The sequence below is a fragment of the Perna viridis genome, chromosome 5 (assembly GCF_037379345.1).
Source record: "Perna viridis isolate PV_CMFRI_1.1 ecotype Kerala chromosome 5, ASM3737934v1, whole genome shotgun sequence".
Taxonomy (NCBI): domain Eukaryota; kingdom Metazoa; phylum Mollusca; class Bivalvia; order Mytilida; family Mytilidae; genus Perna; species Perna viridis.
Genome location: NC_142449.1, coordinates 4,926,422 through 4,952,162, shown reverse-complemented (window position 1 = coordinate 4,952,162; position 25,741 = coordinate 4,926,422). Strand labels below are relative to the sequence as shown.

The 25,741-nt window shown below is 34.5% G+C and overlaps 2 protein-coding genes across 5 annotated transcripts in view; one reads left to right on the top strand and one right to left on the bottom strand.

Moving 5' to 3' along the window:
- Positions 1–7,533, top strand: part of LOC148615692 (uncharacterized) — a 32,858-nt gene extending 25,325 nt beyond the window's left edge. The window contains exons 26-29 of one of the 3 annotated variants that reach the window (XM_088582189.1): positions 797–1,420; positions 4,323–5,561; positions 5,949–6,059; positions 6,347–7,532. In XM_088582189.1, the coding sequence (XP_088438315.1) occupies positions 797–1,420; positions 4,323–5,561; positions 5,949–6,059; positions 6,347–6,350 (1,978 nt within the window). In that variant the 3' untranslated portion in view covers positions 6,351–7,532. Of the gene's footprint in view, positions 1–796; positions 1,421–2,702; positions 2,798–4,322; positions 5,562–5,948 lie in introns of those variants that run through there. The other 2 variants (XM_088582188.1, XM_088582190.1) reach the window with 2 other exon arrangements.
- Positions 7,534–12,736: 5,203 nt separating this feature from the next.
- The window catches only part of LOC148615691 (uncharacterized), a 36,611-nt gene continuing 23,606 nt past the window's right edge, over positions 12,737–25,741 (bottom strand). For both annotated transcript variants that reach the window (XM_088582186.1, XM_088582187.1), the window contains exons 15-31: positions 25,176–25,382; positions 24,744–24,952; positions 24,413–24,496; positions 23,365–23,703; positions 22,927–23,012; positions 22,412–22,481; positions 21,624–21,809; positions 20,691–20,935; positions 19,865–20,120; positions 19,357–19,515; positions 18,828–18,996; positions 18,394–18,581; positions 16,835–17,086; positions 16,297–16,643; positions 15,304–15,912; positions 13,754–14,893; positions 12,737–13,179 (exon numbers count right to left, since the gene is read on the bottom strand). In XM_088582186.1, the coding sequence (XP_088438312.1) occupies positions 13,053–13,179; positions 13,754–14,893; positions 15,304–15,912; positions 16,297–16,643; positions 16,835–17,086; positions 18,394–18,581; positions 18,828–18,996; positions 19,357–19,515; positions 19,865–20,120; positions 20,691–20,935; positions 21,624–21,809; positions 22,412–22,481; positions 22,927–23,012; positions 23,365–23,703; positions 24,413–24,496; positions 24,744–24,952; positions 25,176–25,382 (4,673 nt within the window). In that variant the 3' untranslated portion in view covers positions 12,737–13,052. The remainder of the gene's footprint in view (positions 13,180–13,753; positions 14,894–15,303; positions 15,913–16,296; positions 16,644–16,834; positions 17,087–18,393; positions 18,582–18,827; positions 18,997–19,356; positions 19,516–19,864; positions 20,121–20,690; positions 20,936–21,623; positions 21,810–22,411; positions 22,482–22,926; positions 23,013–23,364; positions 23,704–24,412; positions 24,497–24,743; positions 24,953–25,175; positions 25,383–25,741) is intronic.

Sequence of the window (25,741 nt, the reverse complement as noted above, 5' to 3'; positions counted from 1 at the left end):
ATTACATATATTATTTCTATGAAGTTAAGATTTATGATAATTGCAAATGTTGATCCATCAGTTTGCTTTTATCTTAACCTATGCCGCTATTGTGGTCAGCAAAATTTGGTTGTACTATATTAATGAACATCTTTTTTTCTTAAAATGCCTATTTTCATTCAGAAATATCAACTTACCTTTCATACGTGGGAACATTTTCAGCATCTGCGTATGGAGTGTTCATATCACAACTTATACGTTTTGCCAGAGCTTGTCGAAATTAAGCAGACTTCTTGTAACAAATAGGCTTCTGGGACAGGGTTATGTTGCTGCAAGTCATCACTACAGAAGTTTTATGGTCATCATCATGAACTGGTGGATCGTTACGGCGTATACATCTGCATCATGAAAACTGATTTGTTAAATGTTTCATAGTTTTCCTTTCCTCGTTTGTCTTCCTCGGACTTGACCTTTTGTGAGCAACTCGGCGGGTGTTTCTAGAAAAGCAGAGGACGCTTACCCTATCGGTGAACCTGGTCCATGCTCCCAGTTTTTCAATGGAGTCCTAGTTGCTCATTTGCTTTCGTTTTTTTTTGTGTGTATGATTTTAGTTACTTTATGTCTGTTTTCCATGTCTGGTCTTTGTCCCTGTATTACATTCTTTTGATTGCTGCTATAACATTGGTTCCCTTGATTACTCTTTCAAATCATAAACCAGTTCGATTCCATCGCCTTTATCCAAGTCAATTGTATGTAAATCAAGATAAAACACTTTCAGTGTCGATACTTTTCGTTAATACTTTTTTACCTTTTACAGAAGACAAAAACGTAAAGAGCGAGCTTACATGTCAAGTTACTACAAAGACAGTATCGCAGATTTTAGCTATATGCGCAAAGACAGTAAAACAATGCTAATTAGAAATAGTAGCAACCTTGCGGTTATGGGGAAAGAAATTGAATGGAGTAATGGCATCTATGGCAAAGAATCCTTAACGCTGAAGAAAGAAGGTAGTACACCTTATCAAACCGTTTTTCGAGACAATAGGAGTAAGAGCGAAGAAATACTATGGAGCACCGGTTTGAATGACAAAGAACTAATGGCTGCAAGTGGAAATGGCACAGAATTTTGTGAAAAATGTGGTAGTCCCGGTAAACGTTGTGGAAGTTGGTATTGGGTTTGTAATAAAGTTGGCAGAGGTCAGTATGGTTATATTAACTTTCATTCATCGAAACAAAGCCGTGAAAATGTCAAAGAGAATCGTAACGGAACAAGTGGAATATGGCTGTACAGACATATTGAAACAAAGTCTGAAGACATTCGTCCGTGGAAAAATGAAGGGGAAGAATCGGGGTCATCTTTCAAATTCCAAGACTCTAAAAATCTTATTCATTCTGGAATGAGAAAAGACACAACCATTCAAAGTCAGCTAAAACAGCAAAGGTCAGTGTTCGAATTTATCATTTTTAGGCCACACAGCAAAGCTTCAAAAATTATTGCATTTACGCACATACAAAATTGACAAAAGTGATGCGTTTACTTTCTAAATCAACTTAATGATCAGCATACTAAGGATGTTATACGTTTACATTATATGTTTAGTAAGGTCAAAATAGTAAAATAAAAAATTATGTAGGTTTTACTGGTATTTATTGTTTTTGGGGTTTGAGTTGTACTCTGATACATTTGTATCGTGTAGCGTAAAACTATATCCGTATATTTTCCATGTTGTAAATATGGTCTTTGAAAAGTAATTGCCAGGTATGTTCTTTGACTAAAAAAAAGATTAGCGACATATAAAGTTGTTGTATACAACCTTCTAACAAATTCACTATGTTAGTCCATTCAATCCTTACTATTTAACTGTCTTCAACTAGTTTTAAGTAAGATTATTTTTAAAAGAATAATAAATAAGTAAACAATACCTACATTTGAAAGGTAAAAGGAAACTGAATACAAACAAAATGCTAATGAAACACATAAAAATACAGAAAGTGCGGCCCAAACTTCAGTTTCAACAAGTAATAAATTAAAGACTTACACAGAAACACTGTCGACCAAGACTGTAGAGACAAGGTGATTATAAATTATATTGATTATTATGGAGAGGACGCGTCAAGTTCAAGATGAAAATAACAAAATTGCAAGTACGAATTGTGAAAACAGCGCTATGACGACCAAATATTGAGAGTTTTGAAATTCATTCTAAACGAAAGGCAGTTTGGAAAGGCAAGAAAACTGATGATTCGTTGTTCAATGAACTGTCCAGTCACGTGCGGGTCCGGGTGTCAAAAAAGTAGGTCCGCTTTAGCGCAAAACTTGTCATAAAAGGAGACTAATAGTGCCCAGAACCCTGTCTGGGGGCTAGGGCGCTCTGCCCACAGAGCAACTGGGTTGTGTGCCCCAGGTGATGGAACGGGGTACCCCTTGCATGTTACATGCTGGGGTCGTCAGGCCTTGATACTGAAAACCTGACCGCAAACCATAGTGGTGCAATGTGTTTGGAAAGATGCCACGTCGCTCGCACGTTAAAGAACCTTTCTGTGGTATTCTATCGGAGAAGGATCTATTGAGCTCTCCATCACACTCGATCCTGCCTACCTCTCCCTATTTACAGTGGCTATCAAATTTTGTCGACCCCATTGTCCTTGTGTCCCATTCGATTTTTCATTTCATTGTCATTTTTCGTTTTGTCATCTATTTTATGTTCATCGCCTGAATATAGCAGAAAAATTGCTGCTCTGTCCCTAAACCCCAACAATCAACAATCAATCAATCAAGGAACTGTCACTGTTTTTCAGCAGAACATGTTTCTGAAAGGTCAGTTACTTAAAAAAGATTTTTTTAGCTATGGCACATGTACCATAAAAGTTTCATTTGGTTTTCACATTCAAGACCAAACAATAAAGCTTACTTCTCACCAAAGTAATATTTAAAATATGTAGAAACTTAGTTGTGTCCGTCCTTCTTGTATCACAATCAAATGTACAACGACGTTGCTATACAAAGACCATACATAGGAAACCTCTTTTACCGATCATATCTCTAAAATTTAGCATATTTTTTCATTTTAATCAATTTCACGAGACGACTCCCTATTAGAATACTATACTTTATAGGCTAAATGGTGAAGAAATGAAAAAAAAGCAATACCGAAGCTAGATCCTTCAATCGCAGTTTCCGCTATATAGATGACGTATTATCTTTAAACAATCCTAATTTCGGGGATTTGATACGTCGCATCTACCCCCAAAGAACTTGAGATAAAGGATACTACAGACACTGTGAAGTCAGACTCATATCTTGACCTACACTTAGAAATCGATGGTAAAGGAAAACTATTGACCAAACTTTACGACAAACGTGATGACTTTTCATTCAGAATTGTCAACTTTCCTTTCATCTGTGGCAACATCCCTTCGGCTCCTGCGTATGGAGTGTTCATATCACAACTCATATGTTATGCCAGAGCTTGCCGAAACTACGCAGACTTTTTGTATCGCGCTAGAACTCTAACAAATAGGCTTCTGGAACAGGATTGTGTTGCTACAAGATTGAAGTCATCACTACAGAAGTTTTATGGTCGTCATCATGAACTCGTGGATCGTTATGATGTATCCATCAGCACCATGAAAACTGATTTATTCAACGGGTCATAGTTTTCCTTTCCTCGTTTGTCTACCTCGGACTTGACTTTTTATGAGCAACTCGGCGGGTGTTTCTACAAAAGCAGAGGACGCTTACCCTACCGGTGCACCTGGTCCATGCTCCCAGTTTTTAGTGGAGTCCGAGTTGCTCATTTACTTTTGTTACTTTGTATGTATGATTTTAGTTACTTTATGTTCTTTGTTATATATGTATGTTTTCCATGTCTGGTCTTTGTCCCTGGATTACATTCTTTTGATTACCGCTATAACCTTGGTTCCTTTGATTACTCTTTCAAACGAAGAAGAATCCATTTACAAAACATTATTTTGAAATTTAAAATTTTCTTTAAGATTTCTGATCAGGTCACTTAAACATGAACCACTTGTACAGGGTCAATTTGATTTGTAGTTGCATTAGCATCAATTCTTGATCCTAACTCTTTCATGTCTATTGACATCAAAATTTTACGTCACTGGAACATCACTTCGTCACAGTCTCATGCATGCAAAAAATTTAAAAAAATAAACTATGCCTGGTGAATCTGTTCACTTTGGTGGTGTCAGTTGGTTGTATAAATGTTTTGAATAATAAAAAAAAATATAACATTAGAAACATTGTCACCATCAATCAACTTAGTGTCATTTAACGCATACGAAGTCAAGGCTGTGGAGCATTCATTTATTTGTTTTATTCACAGGAACAAACAGGATGTAATCTACCATGATAAAAAGTCGTTTGATAAGGACTGTCTTAAATCCGAAGCCTATGGACATATCTCAACATTTCAACGACATACTGAATCACCGAAAAAAGAGAGGGTTCCAGTCAAATCTGGTTCTTTTAGTGGAAAGAGTCTCGAAGTAATTGAATCTCAAGAAAATGAACTCAAAAGGCACGGGATGGACATTCAACCGGCACGTTCCTGTATACATTGCAATAATATTATTTTGCATGATAAGATCGAAGAGAACAGCACCCAAAAGTTTCATCAAATGAGTAACACTCTTGGGCGCGAAAAATGGGAAGGAGAATCTGAAATTTGGTACTCAGTCTCCGCTTTGGTCCCTGATGTCGAAGAGGTTGTAGAATATTCCGAAGATGAAAGCCATTTAGAGAAAGACGTAATTATATCGGAGATAAGAAACAACTCACAAAGTAATGTTAGTGATACGAATATTGAGGGACTAACCTATGAACATGGCTTTGGTACTCAGTCAGAGGCTTTGGCAAATGATGTGATGAACAAAGAATCAAATCTACGAACTATTGAAATTCCTAGTGAAACAGTCAAAGAGTTTGTATCGTCAGATAAGCATATGGCTGAAAATATTCAACTGGAAAACAAAAAAGATTCCGACTTCCGTCATGTATCGGCATATTCATTTCAATCTGACCCTTCACAATACGTGAAACTTTTGTCACTGAATGAACATTCAAGTAAGCGTGAAGTTAATTTTGACGATCAGTTGGACGCAAAACCAACACGAATTAAAACAATTGTCTTTGGAAACGGGATAAAGATATCCGAAGGTCAAAGGGCAAACATGAATCGAACGCTGGTTGACGTTGACAAATCTGAAGTTCCTTTGACGCAAAAAATCAAGACAAGATTTGATGATATGGAGCAAATCTGTAGGCCGTTAAAAGATTCAGACGATAAAAGTAGTTACTTTCAAGATAATGATCGTGGATCAAACTTTAGAGGCGGTGAACTAAGGTATTTCGATGGTAAAGCCCATACGGATAGAAAGTCGAGAAAAAAGACCGAGACCGGACAAAAGGAAAAGGCAAAGATCACAAAACGTTCGGATGAGTTGAAATTCAGATATCTCACAAATTCCGACGATAACTGCGAAAACAGAGACCAAAAATATTTCAAAAAAGAAAAATGCAGACACTACAGACATGAAAACAGTGGAGTGAAACTTGATCAAGGGTAAACATTATCTTTCTAGATTAAGTAGGTCTAAATCGAAATTTAAGACCTTCAATATAACTGCTTCATGATATTAACAAATTTACCATTGAAAATCTTTTTCCATACTACCACATTCACAAGAATCATATGATATCACAAATTAAATAATAAACACAGGACTTCTACCAATTATCAAGACGTTAGCGACAAAGCTCAAGTTGATTTGCATGGCAATAGTAGTTCTTTTTATTGATTTCATTACCAATATAAGAACTGCATAACAGTTTATTAAAGGCAAATTATGAGTGAAAACGTATCTGAAATGCTTCCATTTAGAATACCACGTCACACACATTACATCGGTACTCTTACACAGGTTTTGCTAGTATAATATTTTCTCTACAGGAATCACAGTCTATATTCCCTTGATGGTGTCCATTTCTACAGAGGAAGCTACGTATCTTCGCCTCATAGCAACAAAGTGATGGAAAACAATGTGAATGAAAATGACAAAGAGTATGTAATGTCAAAATAATTCAAAAGAATTAGTACCAGTAATTAATAGATAGAAATTTAGACTCTTTCATTAAGAAGTACACGCAAAATAGATATGTAATTTTCGGAAGGCTAGATCTGGTATACCCCATTCATCTACCAAAAAAACGCCAATTTATTATCAGAAATTCGCAGAATAAAAAGGCAATACAATATTAGGCGTTGGAAGTTAACTTCAGATATATAAAGTCAAGTCATAGACAGGTAGCAAAATACTAGTAATTGACATTCTATTCTTTTTTTTTCAGTTGATTATTTAACTTTCCTGGTGTGTACAGATATTATTATAGTATTTCGCCATGTATTATATGAGATGTAAAGATTGTTACATATATATTTTTACTTTAGTATACATACATCTTATAAAAAGGGCTCAATGTAATGCCGTAAGTTGGGATATTTTGGCGTCGGTTTATTTTGGCGGTTCTCTGTCAAAGTGTGCATATGTAATTTTGAGGCATTAAGAATGATAATGTTCTTTTTTGTGGTATCTTCATGGTGGAATCAAACTATCCTGCATTATCCTAGAAAGAATCTAACGCTACCAGTGTCATAACCATAACTACGTTTTAGCTCGGTAAAACGAATGGTCAGTTAAATTGCTATGCAGACACAATTTACGATATTAATCTTGTTTTCGTCCACTCCTACCAATACACCGAAATATATTGGCTGCCGTAACTTCGAAAACGTTATATTTTGAGGTGTTTACTTTCGGCACTTTTAAGAGAGTCACTAGATAAACCAAAATAAAACTACCGCAAACAATTCCCAATTTACGATAATTTCCTGGGATAAATTCTCAATCGTATTAATGTGAAGACGGTTTAACAACTAACGTCAATTATAGAAATTAGAACTCTTTTTAAAACTAAACAAACATAACAAAAACGGACACTCAATATGAATCAGAAACTTGAAAATACCCAGATTAATAAAAGAAATGGGACTTGTTACTAACCCCTTGATTTCATGAACATATATTACAATCTCCTCTTTTAGAACATGGACGTTGTTATCGTATAAGGTAGCAAGTTCAACAAAACGTGAAAAATGATTATATTATTGGGCATATTCATTTCTACATAATGAGAATGAGGTGTATCATAATATAATATCTAATATAATATCTATTGTTATCATTTCGTGAAACCCTAAAGTCAAAATCTGGTTTTAATTGCAGCAATAGACTTTTACAAGTGTGAATAATTGTATTTATATCACGCATTTCTTTAGTCGTTTTATTTCTTCTATCAAAGTCAATCATGCTTCAGTATATTAATTTAAACATCTTTAAATATATTAAGTAATACAAAGAAAATAGAATATATACATTATATCATATTTACAACTATGTCAGTAGTGAATCTGAACAATTAGCTTCTCATCGTAACGGTTCTATTATACTATAAATAAAATTCAAATTGTACTGGAGTTATGTTATTTCTTGTTTGAAAAAGAGTATTTACGAAAATACAGCTATCCTATTTAAGTAAGCCATAAACTTTTGACCTCTCAACTCTTTACCCTACATTGCCACATGATAAATTGAAATCTCGTTTGAAAGGGCTTATTCGTAAATCTTTTGCTGTTTTAAAAAGTTACGTTGTTCTTGGTTACAAATCCGCATATTATTCTGCTATATTAAAACATTGCAGAAGGGCAAAATGTGCTATACAGAAAAGCAGGTGTGCGATACGCTCGATTTTTTTCATTGATAACATATTTGTCACAATAGGAGGAGCTGTTTTCCATCAACAACCCTTCTTATGGTAAATGGTGGTAATCTCAGCACTAAGATTTATGATAAAAGATACGACTTTAATTTTAATATCAATAATTTTCCTTACCTGTGCAGCAATGTCCCTTCGTCTCCCTCATATGGTGTTAATATTTCACAGGTGATTCGCTACTCTAGAGCAAGTACTAACTACTCTGATTTCCTAAAACGTCATAAATATCTACGTAACAGACTCTTGAATCAGGAGTATGAGGAAATGCGTCTTAAAAGGTCTCTTACAAAATTATTTTTTAGATATCATTCCTTAATTGAAAAATACTCAGTTTCTTCTAAAACAATAATGTTTGATAATTTTTTTTTGTAAATTCTTTGTGCGGATGTGACCGCCGATTTACCGATTATGACAATAGCATGCAAATGCTTTTTAATCACCGGTATAGTCACGCCGCAATGGGAGAGGGAGGTTTAGCGCGCTGTAAAACCTAGATTAAACCCACCATTTTGTTTGAAGTGCCTGTACCAAGTCAGGACCATTGCGGTACCAGCTGCTCCGGTGGTGTAATACTAAGTATCTACCTAGCCATATTTATTTTGGACTTGACTTGATTATGAATCGGATAAGTGTTCGGTAATTTTGTTGTTGCCCTTATTTAATATATTACCCATTTACTTTTATTCAGTTAACCTAGTATTCTATCGTAAGATTTTCTTTTTCTCTCACTAAGGTTGAAGTGCAGTAGCTCATACCCGAGGTCACTGAAGTCACAGCTCTTCAATTTTATCAAAAAATATTTCATTACAAAAATGTCATTAGATATTGTAGCTAGACATTCACCAAATATTTGGACTTTTAATTGCAAGTCCTCAATTCATACATTGTAGTATGTTTCTATAACTGACAAACCAGCAAGAACAAAGTGCAACTTATTTTGCTTTTTCGTGTTGTATATATGTTAATTTTCCTCCAAGTGAACTTTGCTTGGTACTTTTTTTATTTCTTATCCTTTTACAAGGGGTTTCATATGCAATTTTATTTTGTCTTTTTGTATCGAACAGATTATCTTTATGTTGGTTATTGAATTGTACATTTCGGCTACTCTCATTACCTAGGTCGGGCAGGCGTGACTGAATGAATGTAGGAATTGATCAATACCGTATGAGAGTTGGCCTTTTCCATCTTAGTAGATATAAAAGGATAAAAATAAAGGACAAATTTGTGTGAGTTTTATTGTATCAATTTATTTTTAATGATGTCAGATTTACAAAGAAGCTTCGTTCTATACGTTTTCATACATTGGGGAATGCTCTATGAAAAGTCTGTAACAAAGCAAGACCATACGTCAATGCATGTAATATGAACATTGATATTGATGATGTATGTAAAGAACATATATTAGTTGGTATACATGGCACCACTTGGGTTTATTCATTTTATATTTTTGTTATTCATATGTTATTACTAATCTCCGGTATAGAAAGTAATCCCAGTCTGACTGTGACCGGTGCACCTGGTCCATGCTCCCAGTTTTTAGTGGAGTCCGAGTTGCTCATTTACTTTTGTTACTTTGTATGTATGATTTTAGTTACTTTGTTTTTTGTTGTGAGTGTCTGTTTTCCATGTCTGGTCTTTGTCCCTGGATTACATTCTCTTGATTACCGCTATAACCTTGGTTCCCTTGATTACTCTCTGATACAAATCCTATTATCGATGATTAACGAAATGTTAAAAAATACGATTTCACCTCAACATCAAAGTATAGTTCCAAAACTCGACCTTATCTTAGCTGAATACGGAGAATTTGACATCTGACGTTTACGGAGTAGTGGTTAAATAGAAGTATCAAAGTCGGTGCAGTAGAATTACCGCCAAAAACCGTTTCGTAGGGACAGGGGGTCCTGATAAATCATGAGGTGGGGTCATAGTATATGTGAAAAAACAACATACTTTCTTATAGATGCCACGAACTTGAATTCGTCAATTTAGAGTCCATTTGGTTACAATTAAAGATTGGAAATTTAAAAGTGCTGTATTGTACTTTTTATATTCCACCAAAAAGCGATATATTTGTTTTGGAACTATTTGAACGTTCAATCGAATCATCTTTAGACGATACTGACATCAATAGTGTTGTGATTGTAGGAGATTTCAATGACAATCAGATGAATAGTTCTAAACTTAAAAGTCCGATTCCGAGAGGTAGTCTTCTGCAGTTAATCATTGAATCGACGAACTTTACAGAGCATTTGTCCTCGCTTATCGATCTTTTACTTACTAATCGCCACGACTTTGCATCATATATCTCAGTTGGCCTACCATTACTTTATCAAATTAGATATTAATGCCCTAATGTCGATTTTTTTATGCGAAACAAAATCAATTTCTACGCATTTCAAGCGAACTACAAAAGAGTAATCAAGGGAACCAAGGTTATAGCGGTAATCAAAAGAATGAAGATATAGACATAACCTCGCGGACTGGGCAGCTCTATTTGGAAATGAAAATATAAATGATATAGCTGTGGGTATCTCACAAAAAATGTATGAAGCTGCAGAAGATTCTATTCGGAAGAAGATTGTTACTATACGGAAGCGAGATTCGAAGAAGTGGCTTACAAACGATATACGTCAATGTATGAGAAAAAAGAACAGAATAAAGCAGCGGAAAAAAAATCAAATAACCAGCCCGCGTGGAGTAAACTTCGTACGATACGTAATACGGTAAACTCAAGTGACAAGCTAAGCAAGAGTATCAAGAAAATATGATACAATCTCTATCAGATGTCTGTCCATCATCGTATAACTGGTGAAAGACTTGTAAAATGATATCTGGAATAAAGTCCTCCAAATGCGCCATTCCGCCTTCACTAGATAATACAACCCTATCACATGACAACGTAGATAAGGGAAATGCTTTCCTGAACTATCATATCCCGAAAATAAGTTAAATAATATCACGATAGAATATCATGAAGCGGAAGACGTTCTCAATTCTATCAATATTGATAAAGCGTCTGGACCCAATCTGATTACTCTAAGGCTACTAAAGGAAGCATCGTCAGTTCTAAAATTCCCACTATGTCGGTAATTTAATCTTTAGTTTTTTTCCCTCATGTCGGAAAAGATCAAACGTAAGTCCGATTTTGAAAAAAGTGGAACTCGAGAGGTTTAAAAAAAATTACAGGCCAGTATCACTCCTTAACGTTATATCTAAGTGTATGGAGCGGTGTATTAAGAAGCACGTGCATAATTGTCTTATTTTTAATCAAATTATTTCACCTTATCAGTCAGGGTTCACTTGCGGTGATTCCGCGATTAATCAGCTAGTATATATGACCAACGATCATATCCGGTAAGCTGTTAGAGTGGTTCAAAAACCATTTAGAGGGAAGAGAGCAAAGGGTCGTTGTGAATGGGCAATGTTCCGATTGGAAGAATGTGGAAACCGGGTGCCCCAGGGATCGATATTTGGGCCTCTTTTACTTATTATCTTTATAAACGATATTGTGGAGGACATCGATGCTTTTATTAAGCTCTTTGTACACGACACAAGTATATATATTCAATTCGATGATTCTCGTGCCTCTGCAGAGATTCTTGAAAGCGACATTCACCAAAATTCACACATGGTCAGAACAATGGCTGGTGAAGTTTAATCCGTTCAAGACAGAAACAATGGTCATTTCAAGGAAAAAATATTAAACCCGTACACCAATCCTTACTTTGAAACAACACTTAAGGGAACAGGTCAGATAACATAAACATTTAGGTGTAGTTTTGTCAAGCGATTGTATGTGGCATGATCATATTGCATATATATTACAAAAAAGGCTTTCAACCGATTGAATATGATTAGGAAACTTCGCTTTTTAGTAGATAGACATACTTTGGAAAAATTATACATGTCCTTTGTGCGACCTATCCTTGAGTATGGATATGTTATATATGATTGCCAAAATCAATCATTGATTAGTAAACTCGAAAATGTGCAGTAAGAGGCTGCTAGAATTGTCTCCGACAGTACAAAATTTATCTCCTTAGACAGGCTGTACGATGAGATTGGCTGGGAGATAATGTCGAAAAGGAGAGGAAATCACAAGATTGATTTTATTTTATAAAATTCTGAACTTGGAAACTCCGGAATATTTACCATAGTTGATCCTGTGTATAATTCAGGCACGGCACTCCTATAATACTCGCCAGACTCAAAAATGTTATTGGTATACGCACAAATAACTTATTATTCTTTTTTTTTGCCATCTACGATTAAATCTTGGAATTTATTACCACACGTTTTTTTTTTTTCGTTAATTGTATATTGTAAATTGTATTTTCAAAATGTGTGTTTTTTTCAATAAAATATGTTTAAACTATAGTTGTCGTGTTTTTACATAAAATTATTTAGAATCTATTTTCCCCATCATAATTGCTGGAGTTTTACTAAATTCAATGATTTTCTAATAACGTTTAGAAACGATGAGGTACACTGTATCGGACACATGATCCTCCTTGTAAGCTATTCATCCACGGACTTGACTTTTATGAGCAACTCGGCGAGTGTTTCTAGAAAAGCAGAGGACGCTTACCCTACCGGTGCACCTGGTCCATGCTCCCAGTTTTTCGTGGAGTCCGAGTTGCTCATTTGCTTTTGATACTTTGTATGTATGATTTTAGTTACTTTATATTCTTTGTTGTGAATGTCTGTTTTCTATGTCTGGTCTTTGTCCCTGGATTGCATTCTTTTGATTACCGCTATAACATTGGTTCCCTTGATTACTGTTCCACAAAACAGTGTTGACAGCAAATAATATTTGAATGAATTTTGTGTTTAAAACATGACAAACTCTTGATTAATACCTGTAACCATACAAGTGAAACTTTAGAAACATATCCAGTAATAGATTTGTATTGTTTATTATAATTGTAAGTATTATAAAGCTTTAAATAGTTAAGCATTGTAATAATAATTTGCTATTTTATCACCAGTTTTACATGTTTTTGAGCTGTACATAAAAACTTTTATTTCGAAATAAGGGCAAGCAGATGATTCAAGTCTCATAGAAATTTCACTGTTTTACCAAGGAGCAATAAAGGAAGAAAATAGTTGATATAAAGTTAAGCATCAATTTATATACAAATAATATAGAGCTAATAAAATACAAACAACATGTGCCACGTCTATAAGTCCACTTTTAATATGATGTTGTAGCAATTGTTCACCAATATTTCACAGGATACCAGTAACCTGGGTACCCATCCACCCTATTGCTGTCAGAAGGGGGCCTATATCCTCTGCAGAAATATTTCCCGTCCGACTCGAACGAATAAACACACTGTAGTTCCCTGTTAATAGATAAATCACACATTTTACATTTAATTTTTCATCACATATTTTAGAAATGCGATGACGAATAAAAGGTTAAGAATATACACAATAATCTAACAGTCGATAAATCTGTGAGAAAAGGCCTATTAGAGATACTTAGTCACCCCAAATTTTGTATATGTTCAAATTATGAACCGAGTAGTTGTACTGTACATAAAAATGTTGACACCCAAACCCAAAATCTCACAATATGACACACTATATGGCAAATAGTTACAAAAAAAATTAATACAATATAAGAAGAAGGGTGCGAGGACATTGGTAAGACGGTAAACCTTGCTGCGAACAAAATAACCCTTTCATATATAAATCAGATAACTATATTAAAAAACAGAAATTGTTACATTAATAATGCAATTTTTTTATCAAATGAAATTGATATTTATCAATGAAAATATCAACTCTAAATCTTAACCTACATATACCATTTATATATATGATTTTTGTTTTTGTATAGTGTACCTATTTTCAAGAAACGTCTAGGAATTGAAGAAACATTCACTATATTTTACGACAAATGGCACCACCTACCCACTGTTATTCTCTAATCCACCATAATAACCATGTCCATAATTGTAAGGTCCGACCGGCGCATTGTCTGCGTCTTCGGTCCAGTATCTTGTGGTATGGTTCATTAACTCGATTCCATCGCTACCAATAAGTGTTTGATGCCCACGATTATATCTGTTAAAGTCTCCATATAGTATGTTTCTGCCATCAATTGACGTGCTATTTGCAAAATTGTGTCGATGAAATCTTTTGTTACCGGTTCTCATATTATTTGGAAGAGATCGTGTCCGATGATGGGCTGATTTGGGTTGTTCGTAGTCTTCATAACGACTAGCCTGATGATCCTTAATATTTCGACCTGATTCACTATAACGACGAGTCTTCTCCTTTCTGTGTTTGCTTTTAACCCTATCTGACCTTGAACATCTCGAATCTACAATGATACTTGACCTAGTTTTCAGATACCTATCGCCAGTTGATCTGAACTTATTTTGTTTTCTACCCCAATATCCAGACTTGTTTAAATACCATTCTTCGTAATTAGGCACCATAGAAAGCGGATTTGTGGAATTCAAATTCAATTCAGTACTAGGAGGTTTTGTTCTTTCCATGGATGTTTCAGACCTTATATGGGCGTCATGTACAATTTCCGTTCTATCATCATTTATCGGTTTTGTTGATTCGTGTTTTCCTCCGTTTAGCGTCGATATATTAACTAAAATGTTTTTATCTAACACATCAGTTATTTCGCTTTTGGAAACCATATTAACATCGATGTTTTTATCAGTTTGTGATCCCTTTAATTCACTTCTTTTTCGAATAATATCTTCATGAATGCCTATCCAGTTTTCTTCATCATGACTGTCAACAACATTAATCCCTTGTTCTGCCATATCTGGAATGTAAGCTTCCACTGAATACCAGAGTTCTTCTTCGTCGCTAACACTTTGGTTTAGTGCATGGGTTCTATGCGCACTAGAATATAAATGCTCACTAGAGCGTTCACCTCTGCCATCTATTGTAACAACATCGCTGTTCATGTGTCTTATTTCCGTTTCCGTCTTCGGAACAGTGTCAGCAAATGTATCCTTCATCTTGTAAGGAGTATAAACACCTTTATGAAAATGTTTTCCATCGACGGAATGCACAATTTGTCGGTCGCTGCAATATTAAGTTGTTATTTTCCAAGAAATATACCGATTTACAAAATTATGGTGTTTTTAATCGAAATATACTAGAAATGTGATATAATATGTTGTTATGGAACTTTTCACTATTTGGTTTCAATCAGATTGCACACACGCGCGATTACTTTATAAAATTTGAATATAATGTATCATGTTCAAACGCTTATAAGTGAAATCAAATAGAACTACTTAAGCGATATCAAACTATAAAAAACAGAAAAAAATCAAATCTAACAAAAGGCATGGAGCATGAAAGTCCGGAATAATACGGATGAAAAAAGGAATGACGAATGAGTATTTTTTTCATGGCGGAAATGTCATTTCGTTCGATATTTTTCAGACTCAGTAAAAAATTTAATGCACTTCTTAGATTATCATTCTTACCAGTCATCACTTTTAGACGCAGTGTTTGGCAATAGTTCCTCAATATGACTACCTTTATAAATAAACATTCCTTTACATTGATACTTGTCAAATGAGTCCGTCTCCACTTCTTTAAAATACGCCCTCCTTTCTGAACCCGTACTGTTGGAAGTGCGGTATGGCCTGTTCCCTTCATTATAGTAACTGACATGCTCTTTGCGTGATTTCTCTTGCAAGCATAGCCCCGATCTTTCATTAATACCGCTACGTCTAGTAGCGCCAGAATGATATTGTTTGTCAAACATATGCCTACTGCTTCCAATATTGCTTTGATAAAAGTTACCATCTCCAACAGGAATACGGATATCATCACCAGTTCCATAGCTATAGAAACTACTTCTTTCTTTCTTCTTTCTGTTTTCTTTGTATTGAACAGGTCCATTAGATTCATTTTCTTCGATGTCCCTCGGAAAACCCCAACATCCACAGCATACACTTGCACAGCAGATCTTATTATTCCTAACCCTCGTTAATTTTTTATCTTCGTTCTTAATTTCACGCTTATATTTATTAAACAAACTTTTTTCTTCGATATGGCGATGCGAACTGTTTGCGTACTCGTTGTGTTTTCTGTAATCAAGAAGACCACGATACAATTATTGTGTACTAAACATAAATTACTTGATCGCATTGTAACAATAGTTTACAGTATTCGTAACTAAACATCAAAATCTTCTTTAAGTAATAACATTTAATGCTCTGAACATTGTGACTAATTTTGGCTTGAAATTTAATTCATCTTAATTTATATTTTGTTTGCAAATGTCCAACATGTATGTAAATCTTTTTGCAAGATGGTTTCAGTTTATTTGGTTTATATGACGATCATATCACTCATACAAACACACAAATAAAAATGCATATGATATGGCGAATGCAACTGTTATGTTTGAAAGACAATTTTTTTATATTTACACGTATGCTACGATAATTGAAATCAAGTCATAAAAATACCTCTGTTTCCTGTTAGTAATCGTCATGAAACAACAAATAAACATCAAAATTGATACAAGAACACCACCAGCAGTCGAGACACTTAGTATAATGGCTTGTTTCGTAAATTTATCATTACAATTGTTCGTGTTTGCGCTACTTCTTGTACTTTTTTGCGTAGTTGAACTTGGTTCTATTTTTGCACTGGTAGTTAATATTGTCTTTGTCGTTGTCATTGCCTTGTCATTAGAAGCTGTTGAGTTGTTCCACTCGTATAGAGACGCAATTGAATTACAGACCTGGGACGAGTTGTTTGGGTTGGTGTCACCGTCAGAAAAGCATTTACAGTTAATGAAACATTTGCCCTCCTGTAAATATATTTTGTTTCGAGATGTTAAGCATTAAACAAAGTAACAGTTATAATTTTTTTTTACATTTAGTAGGGACATGAGAAAAAAACTGCTTAAACCTTTCTTCTGAAACAATTATTACATTATTTTGCCCATTTAAAGGTAAAAGATGAGTTACAACTGTCTGTTCTCTCGTACAATTTACTTACCGCTATTGAGAACGATGACGTCACCTGATCATAAATTTGACATGAAGAATCATACAGCACACTCCTTAAATCTGTTGTACTGAAGTTTACGTCGTTATAACCTATATAAACCTTAACGCCTTTTACGATGACAGATATATCTCTGCATTCCTCTAATATGGATTGAGGAATGTCACATTTTGCTTCAAAAAGAGAAACCGTTTCCCCTGGAACAGTTACTGCTTCTCCATAAGTTATATTTTCTGGTGTAACCTGTAAAACCTTGATGATTATTAAATTCCCAAATACTGAAGTGGTATTTATAAAAAAAATATTAACAATAAGTGTTCTCAAATATTCTATTATTCTAGCATTTTAAAAGAATTGATAATAAGATATTTGTAGAGTATGGCAACTGTTCTGGATACATTAAGAAACGTTTAAAACATCAGTTAGATTATCTGCAGTTAAAGAAAATACTAAAAATTGGTTCTGTTTTCAGATACCAACAGATGTCAATTCAGCACAAGCAATAAGCTATTATATAATATAACTACTAACACAGTCTTATCCATTTAACAAGAGGCTCCCTGGAGCCTGAATCGATCACTGGTCAAATTTTGTCTGCCAAGGGCAATAAATGTAACAAGGAATTGTCCAACAATTTTGAGTCAAGAAGACTTTGGTAAGACTTATCATAATGATCATTTCAGCAATAAAACGTTTCTTTCTATTATAGTTTTCAAGATATTGGCCGAAAACTGTAAAACAAAACGCCATTTTTCATTTTTCAAGGCAATAACTCTTACAGGGAGTCGCCTGACAACTTAAATCCCAGACACTTAGGAAGACCTTATAATAAGGATCATTTCAGCAACTAAAAGAGTTTGGCCTAACCTAACGGTTTTGGAATATATGCGATAAATTACTGCCTGACCCCTATGTTCTATTTTTAGTAACAACGGCCATTATTTTTTGACAGATCAAAAATCCCCACATGCACGATATCCCAAGGATCATTCATATCAAGTTTGGTTCCAATTGGTCAAATAGTGTCAGAAGAGAAGATTTTTGAAAGAATTAAAAGAAAAAGCAACAAAAAAAAATGAAAAAGGGCAACAACTCCAACATGGCTTAACAGAATAAAATGAAAATTTGACCACAGATAGATCTCATCATGCTGAACACTTTTACCCCATTCAGACTCGGCTAAACCTAACTACTGTTTGACCCCTATGTTCTATTTTTAATAACGGCGGCCATATTTTTCGACGAATCAATAATCCCCACATGCGTTCTATGCAGGATACCCTACGGAACATTCATATCAAATTTTGTTCCAATTGTTCAAGTAGTGTCAGAGGAGAAGAGTTTGGAAAAATTGTTAACGATGACGGACGACGACGACGACAGACGCCAAGTGATGACAATAGTTCACTTGGCCTTCCGCCAGGTCAGCTAAAAATTGAGTGCTTATAAGTATTTTGATCCGATTTCTAACGTTTGTTTTGTATTTTTTCATCGTATTTTTTTCGCTTATTTTAGTGTACCTTAAACTATGACAAATGTCGTATACATACAAAATATGTCTGAAGTTGACAAAAAACAATAGAACCCTGAATATTTCTCCCAAATACGGAAACACTATCACATGCTGTTGTATTTCCATCACACAAACCATCATTGATGACAGTAGTTACATCTGGAGGTTTGTGTACATCGGTAGAGCAGTCAGAACCTGTAAACCCATCACCACACTCACAGCTGCCTGAAAAAAAGTATGCACAAATCATTTAAAGTTGAATATTGTGTTGGCGTACATCATAGCAATAAATATAATAGAATTGTAAAGAGCTCAAATCGTACGGGAGTTGATGTATAAATAAAACTACACGTTCTCAAAGAATGTTATGTATGGACGCAATCTAAGGTTAATTAAAATGCTGACATCGAAAAGGAAAAATAGCACCACTTCATGAGATATTGTCTTTATCAGACATCATTAAAAAATTACCTTCCTTACAAGTACCGTGTCCACTACATATATCAGGAAAGCCAGGACAAAGGTTGTCTATTGAAACGTCTGAGGAATTCTTTAAAGTTGAATTTTTTTCAATTTCTTGATGACAGTCAGAACGCAATAGTTCTACAGCGTTGTCTAACCACAGACTAGATTGTGTCAGCTGAAATATGCAAATAATACAACACAAGGTTGAAAAGTCTTACAAAGTACAGATTGTCTTAATGCTAAAATACAGACTGGGCTAATCAGCAACGATCGATTTCGTTATATAGGATAAAGCCAAATTTATGATCATTAGAACTATCACTGTTCAATATTATACATCTTACTATAGACTGCAATACTACACAGAGCACTATACTTATCCTCAAATTCGCGAAAATTAAAAACCCTAAACATTTTTAATTATTTTTGAGCTCCTTAAAGTGGTTAAATGCATCTTGAAATATGTTAATAAATCTTTAAATCTTAATTGTTAAAAAGTTAGGTACTGTAACATAATCTAACATCTCTTACTTACGGTAACATCCATAGTACAAATATCGATAAATTGTTCTACATTAAATGCATTCAGGTCAGAACAAGTACTGAATGCCGCAGATTTCTCCATACTTTTCATACAATGTTCCCGCGCTTCTGTTTCCGTGACATTTAGCTTTTTATCTTCCGGAACTACAGGCTGTAAAATATTGATTACAAAGTTTTGAGTTAAAGAAACACAATTTAGGAAATATGCGTTTACGTGAGTTAAGTAAACATTGTTATATTGTCTTTTTTTGCGATTCTGCAACAGAGACGTTAAAAGTTTCATAATATGAGTTTTTAGACCATGTGGCATTTTCCATGAAGATAGAATCATCGCAATGATATATGAATTTACAGTACTGAACCATACCAAAATCACGTGTTTAGTATAACATTAGACTACAAATCGATTAATAGTAAACACAAGCAAACACATAAACATATAAAATCTGAACGTAAAACAAACACTTATTTCTCGCATCAAGCTCATTATTATGCCTTACCTCAACTACATTAAATAACGGTTTAGTTCTGTTGGAAACTATCACCAAACTCTCACCAGGTTGGAGTCTATTTCTACATTCTGATGACTCGATTGCTACATATCCAGGATAAACACAGTACACATTTGAATGGACTCCACAACTTTCAACAACACTTGTTCCATTTCTATTACATGCACATAGCTGTTCTGGGTAATTCCACTTCGGAAATTCTACAGTTCTGCTAGGATTGAACAAATCTGTCGAAGCCGGAACTCTGTCATTAAAATTGTCATATATGAATATCTCAGAAAATACAAATAATCGTTTATATTAATATTTCAAATTTCGTTACGCGCATATGCTGTACATGTGTTTCAAGAAGTAACCTTCCATCAGCAGCACCAATTACATAGGAGGATCTAAATCTAAAAACATATAGTTTTACTAGTTTTATGCTGAGGAAGGATATCAGTTATCCGAAATATTCAATTTAAATTTTACCATCTTCTGGTGATGTTAAACATATTTAGACATATTATATATATATCTGTGTGTGTGTGTGTGTGTGTGTGTGTGTGTGTGTGTGTGTGTGTGTGTGTGTTCCCTTTAAACATGATTGATTGATTGTTAGGGTTTAACGCCCGAGCATCTATATTTCAGATATATTCAGGCGATCCATCAAAACAGATTCATAAGATATGTTTGAAAAATCTGTTTCCGAAATATGTGGTAGATTCTTGCCAAGTTTATCTGTCCTATTGGGTTGACTGTTTTGTAAATGTGTCCCACTGAACAAATACAATTATGACTAAACGGCGAGCAAGTCTAAACATAAATTACTTACTCCCATGAATTCGAGAATTCCTTATCAAACAACCAATAGTATCCATTATTGCACAATGTATTGTTTTGAGTAACAGTACCATCGGGTTTCATGAAGTCGTCACCACAGTCCTCATTCAATGTACCACACAGTCCCTCGGTATTGCCTACATCTTCTAACGACGGCCTGATAGAGATATCAAGGAAGTATCCACCTTGTAGAATTACTAACTTAGCATAAACAACTGTTCCTGTAGGTGTTGTGATCTGAGAAAAAGCGATAGGGTTGTTGGAAAGTAGTTCCTTGCATCATTACCGAGTGATTATCTGATTTTTCTAAATGTGCGACGAATGCGAAGAATGAAATTCCATTTCGTTAAATTTCCATTCATCCGCTAGCCGTCTGTATGATATTTATTTGTGGTGACGCGTATCGTTAATTTGATTTCCTATTCTACACAAGAACACCTATACTAGCTGGCCTTACTACCATACTTTGTGTACTAAGCTCGAGCCCCTGATTAAACTTACGAGGAGGAATCTACCGACCAGCAAAAGCTGGTCGAGTGGTCTAGGGCGTTAGACTTAGTGCAGGCGATGTTGCCATGGATGTCACAGTGGTAAAATATCAAGTTATGAGTAGTCATTTCACTTCACATATTGAGACAATTGTGAATTATCTTTAACTTTATATTAGTAAATCGAATACACAGGAAAAATAGCAAAAAAATGCTTATTTATATCTTGAGGACTTAAAAGTTACTCCATCATGAAAAATATGTAAATATTTTTTTTTCTAATTATATGTCTTCCAAAGTTTTAATGTATGAAAAACTATAGTTGTCATGTACATGTGTTTAAATACAATGATGCATATATTTGTTGAATTAATATTACATCAGATTTCTTTTTTTTTTTGTCTCAATAAAAAACCACTGATGACACACACACTAACCATATAATATTTGTTATCGGCTGTCTTTGCTGCATGAAGTACGGGATTATATTCACAAGATTCAAAGTCAATACTAACAGAACCATCACAGAAACTGATTGCAAAAACATCAGCTCCTGCTCGCACTGCCATACCACAAACACACCAAGCTATATTGTAATTACAGGACGCCAGCTTCACTTGGACCTTTTAACAAGTGTAATTATAGTACAATTACAACAAGAATAATGTACTTATTAATGCTAAACACAAATAAAAATGGAGAAATCCATTCTTGATTTAGTATGATTCTTTGTGCTGATGTGACCGCTGATTTACCGATTATGACAATAGCATGAAAATGCTTTTTAATCACCACTGGTATAGTCACGCCGCGATGGAAGAGGGAGGTTTAGCGCGCGGTAAAACCTAGATTTAACCCTCCATTTCGTTTGAAGTGCCTGTATCAAGTCATGACCATTGCGATATCTGCTGCTCCGGTGGTGTAATATCTATTTTGCCAATTTTTGTACTTGACTTGATTATGAAACGGATTAGTCTTCGGTAATTTTGTTGTTACCTTTATCAGTTGACAATATACATCCTTATAGCCTTTAACCGAGTTTCCCCTTTATTGGGCATTTGTTTTAAATCTGGACTCAGCATTTGTAAACAGTATTATAGGCAATAATATTGGTCTTGATTAAATGACCGCTGTTTCTTTTTGTCAAAAAAATAATTTTCAGTTGTCATTTCTTTGTAGCAATAAGATATATTTTTGAGTAGTAATGTGTGAGCAACGGTCTTACTTCTATTCCAGCAGCCAATGCCTTGTTTCTATACATATAATATGTTCCACGTTGTTGATGTTCGTAGTTTCTAAATAGAAGATTAATTAGTACTGAAATGTAGTACAATTGATGTCCATAGGATACTAGTACCTAAAGCAGCGTTGTAGTAAAAAATGGTATACAGAGGTTGTCGTTAACTCAAAATGTGCTTTAATGGAAAATTGTGACACCCTATCACGTTATGGTGGAAAAAGGGGATTGTAAATTGTACAAATTGGCCTATCTCAAAAACTAAATTTTGAACTTTAATTGATCCGTTCTCAAATTATCATCTGGAAAATGCCGGAGGACGGACAAGTTAACATTTACTTCCTTGACAAAAATGACAAGTTCGGTCTGTTGTGTGACCTAAACATGATTATTCCCAATTTTAGTTCAATTTGTGTTTGCTCTTGTCTGAGCTATTAAAAAGTGTTCAATTGACCTACATACATCTCAACAGTAATACTAAGATCACATAGAAAATTACTTACAGTCCATCGAATGTCTTCATGTGTGGGTCACAGTACGCAAAACACTTGTATTTCGACCATTCCTTTTTATTTTGAACTACATTGATCTAAAACCGATTAAAACAAGAATTATAGTCCTGAAATTTCAAGAATACATTTCTAAATGATATGACACTTTTATTGCAATTGTTATTATGTCAAGTTTTGATTTATATTTCACTCTTATTTTGTATTTTATTATTAACACATTATTTATCTAACCGAAGACATGCTACACGTTTTGATGAAGTCAGATCGGTTTGCTTCTTCTCAGTCAGTGTCCTTTCAGTTTTTATATGATTTGTCCATTGTCACATTTATATCTATCAACGATTTTGTTTGAAGACTTTTACTTCTTTTTGCAAATTGCTCCATTGGAAGATTTGTTTTATTGAAAACAAAAAGATTGGAATATTTTACCGTAATTTCTGGAAGGTCGGTGGTAAATGTTTCTTGAAGTACAGTAACCACTCCTTGGAGTTTTAATTTATACATATTTTGTTGTATTCCATATTGTTGATTTGATCTGTGTTTGATTTTCAGATATCTTGTTAAGTTCCAATTCATATCCACCACAATGTTGGTACTACAACTGTCTACATCCAGAAGACTGATGTCTCCACCACAGATATCCCCAGGAGACGCCTCTATTTCCTTTACCCTGAGTGACACCTGGCACCCTTGACAGGTGAAAGGGAAAGATAGTTGGTAAATTATCACACCTTGTCCACCCTTCTCAATGGTAACACTACTGTCCGTCTAAAAATGCAATCAAATAGCTGCAATTTTATATTCTAGTATTTATTATAATACTAAACAACATAGTTCAAGCAAATTGTTTAAGTTACAGCGTTGTCTAGCTTACAATGACTTGTTTGAATATTCGATTATCGGAATATTCATCTTTTTAAATTTGAATTCATTACCAGGACTATTATATAGGATATATAACGAGAATGGATACGGTAAATATGTCAAACACAACAACCCCAACGAGATGAAAAATGTCAGCTCAAAGCCATTATTGGGTCTTCAGTGACCGACGAAGAAACCCATCCGCCTCAGAGTAGGCTGCAGCTGGTCTCAAAACAACATTATATACAAATTCAGCGAAATAGTAGAGTACACTTTTCTCCTCGAAATGCAGCAAACAAAAGATAAAGATTTTGCAGCTCTCTTGTAACTAATTTATTCCATGAAAATATTATTGTTGAAAGATGAACTATTAGAAACCGATGACCTAAAGGCTAGAATTTTATGTTTTAAGATTTAAACTTTCCTTGCAAATAGTTCAATAGGAATGAATGGTTTTACAGTGATTTCTTAAAGGGTTAAAACAGTTAAAATCCTAAAACATGAAATCCAACCCTTTGCATTTCGTTTGCAAAACTTATTTGGCTTTTGGTGGATGACTGTCTCAATGGCAATCATATCACATCACCTATTGTCATAACATTACTTGTCAAACCTTTATTTTAGGATAAAACTCTGTACTGGTAAAAGTCAGGATAGTGACATTGTCAGACCACCGTCCTTCTATTGTACAAGATATCTGAAAAGCAATCTGACTTTTTACAAGATATTCTATCATATTTTTATGTTTCATAATTTCTATATTACACAGCTCAGTAAGGAAACAATCTGTATTTAATTAAGGACAGCAAAATTTTTAAATGGAGATTAAATATCTTTGTCATGTTTTTTTTTTTTAATTTTGTTGTTTATATTATTGCGAGTGTTTGTGTATAGGTGTTTGTTATTAAGAATCCTTTATTTCATTAAGATTACACGGAATATACCATTGATCCAATTTTTTGCACCAAGGATGCTGACAGTGTCATAATCTCTAGATTTTCGGACAAATCAAATATTTCCATCTGTTTGCCTCCGTCCCAGGTCCATTTTACAAGGAAATGTGTAAAGTTTATGTAAGTTGTGTTGACGTAGCACTCTAATTCAAATTCTTCATTCTGGTGGAGTAGTCTGATTTCAGGAACAGGCAGGCGCTCTAAACATAAAAAAGGATTATCATGTCGTTTGCCCATAGGTAAAACAACATACTTTCGTCCATACGAACTTTGTTTTAATAGCATTAGAACTAACGTGTAAACATTAAAAATCATAAAGCCTTCTAGTAATTTCATAGCTATGCACGTTTATGAAAAAGGAGAGACTGCTTCATTAAGACATTTTTGTATTAAGTTTGAAATTAATATTTTGCTATTACTAGCCTTGACAAACGAATCCATGGTTTTCTGAACAGTCAAAGGCCACCCATTTATAGTTAACATCACTATCCATAGCAGCACAGTCTTCATCCCCAGTGTCACTGTTGGGTTGTCCGGGCCACCAATTATGACTCTCTGTGACAATTTGCCCGGAATGTGTCCACAACCAAACCCCTTCTGTGATAATATCATTTCCACCTATCCATACCTCTAAATTACAGATGCAATAATATAACTTAAGAGTAAATCACATAACCAATAACAGTACTTTTTTAACATTCCTTTTTAGCTCACCTGGCTACAGACCAGGTGAGCTATTGCCATAACTTGGCGTCCGTCGTTGTCATCAAATTTATCAAAACTCTTTGACACACACAGACCAATTGGAACCGATCTTGGTATGAATGTTTCTTGGGGTATCCTACATAGAACAAATGTGGGAATTTTTGATCCGTTGAAAAACATGGCCGCCGTTACTAAAAATAGAACATCGGGGTCAGACAGTATTTTCTCGCTTATTATATCTCCAAAACCATTAGGTTTAGCCAAATTCTTTCAATTTCTGAAAT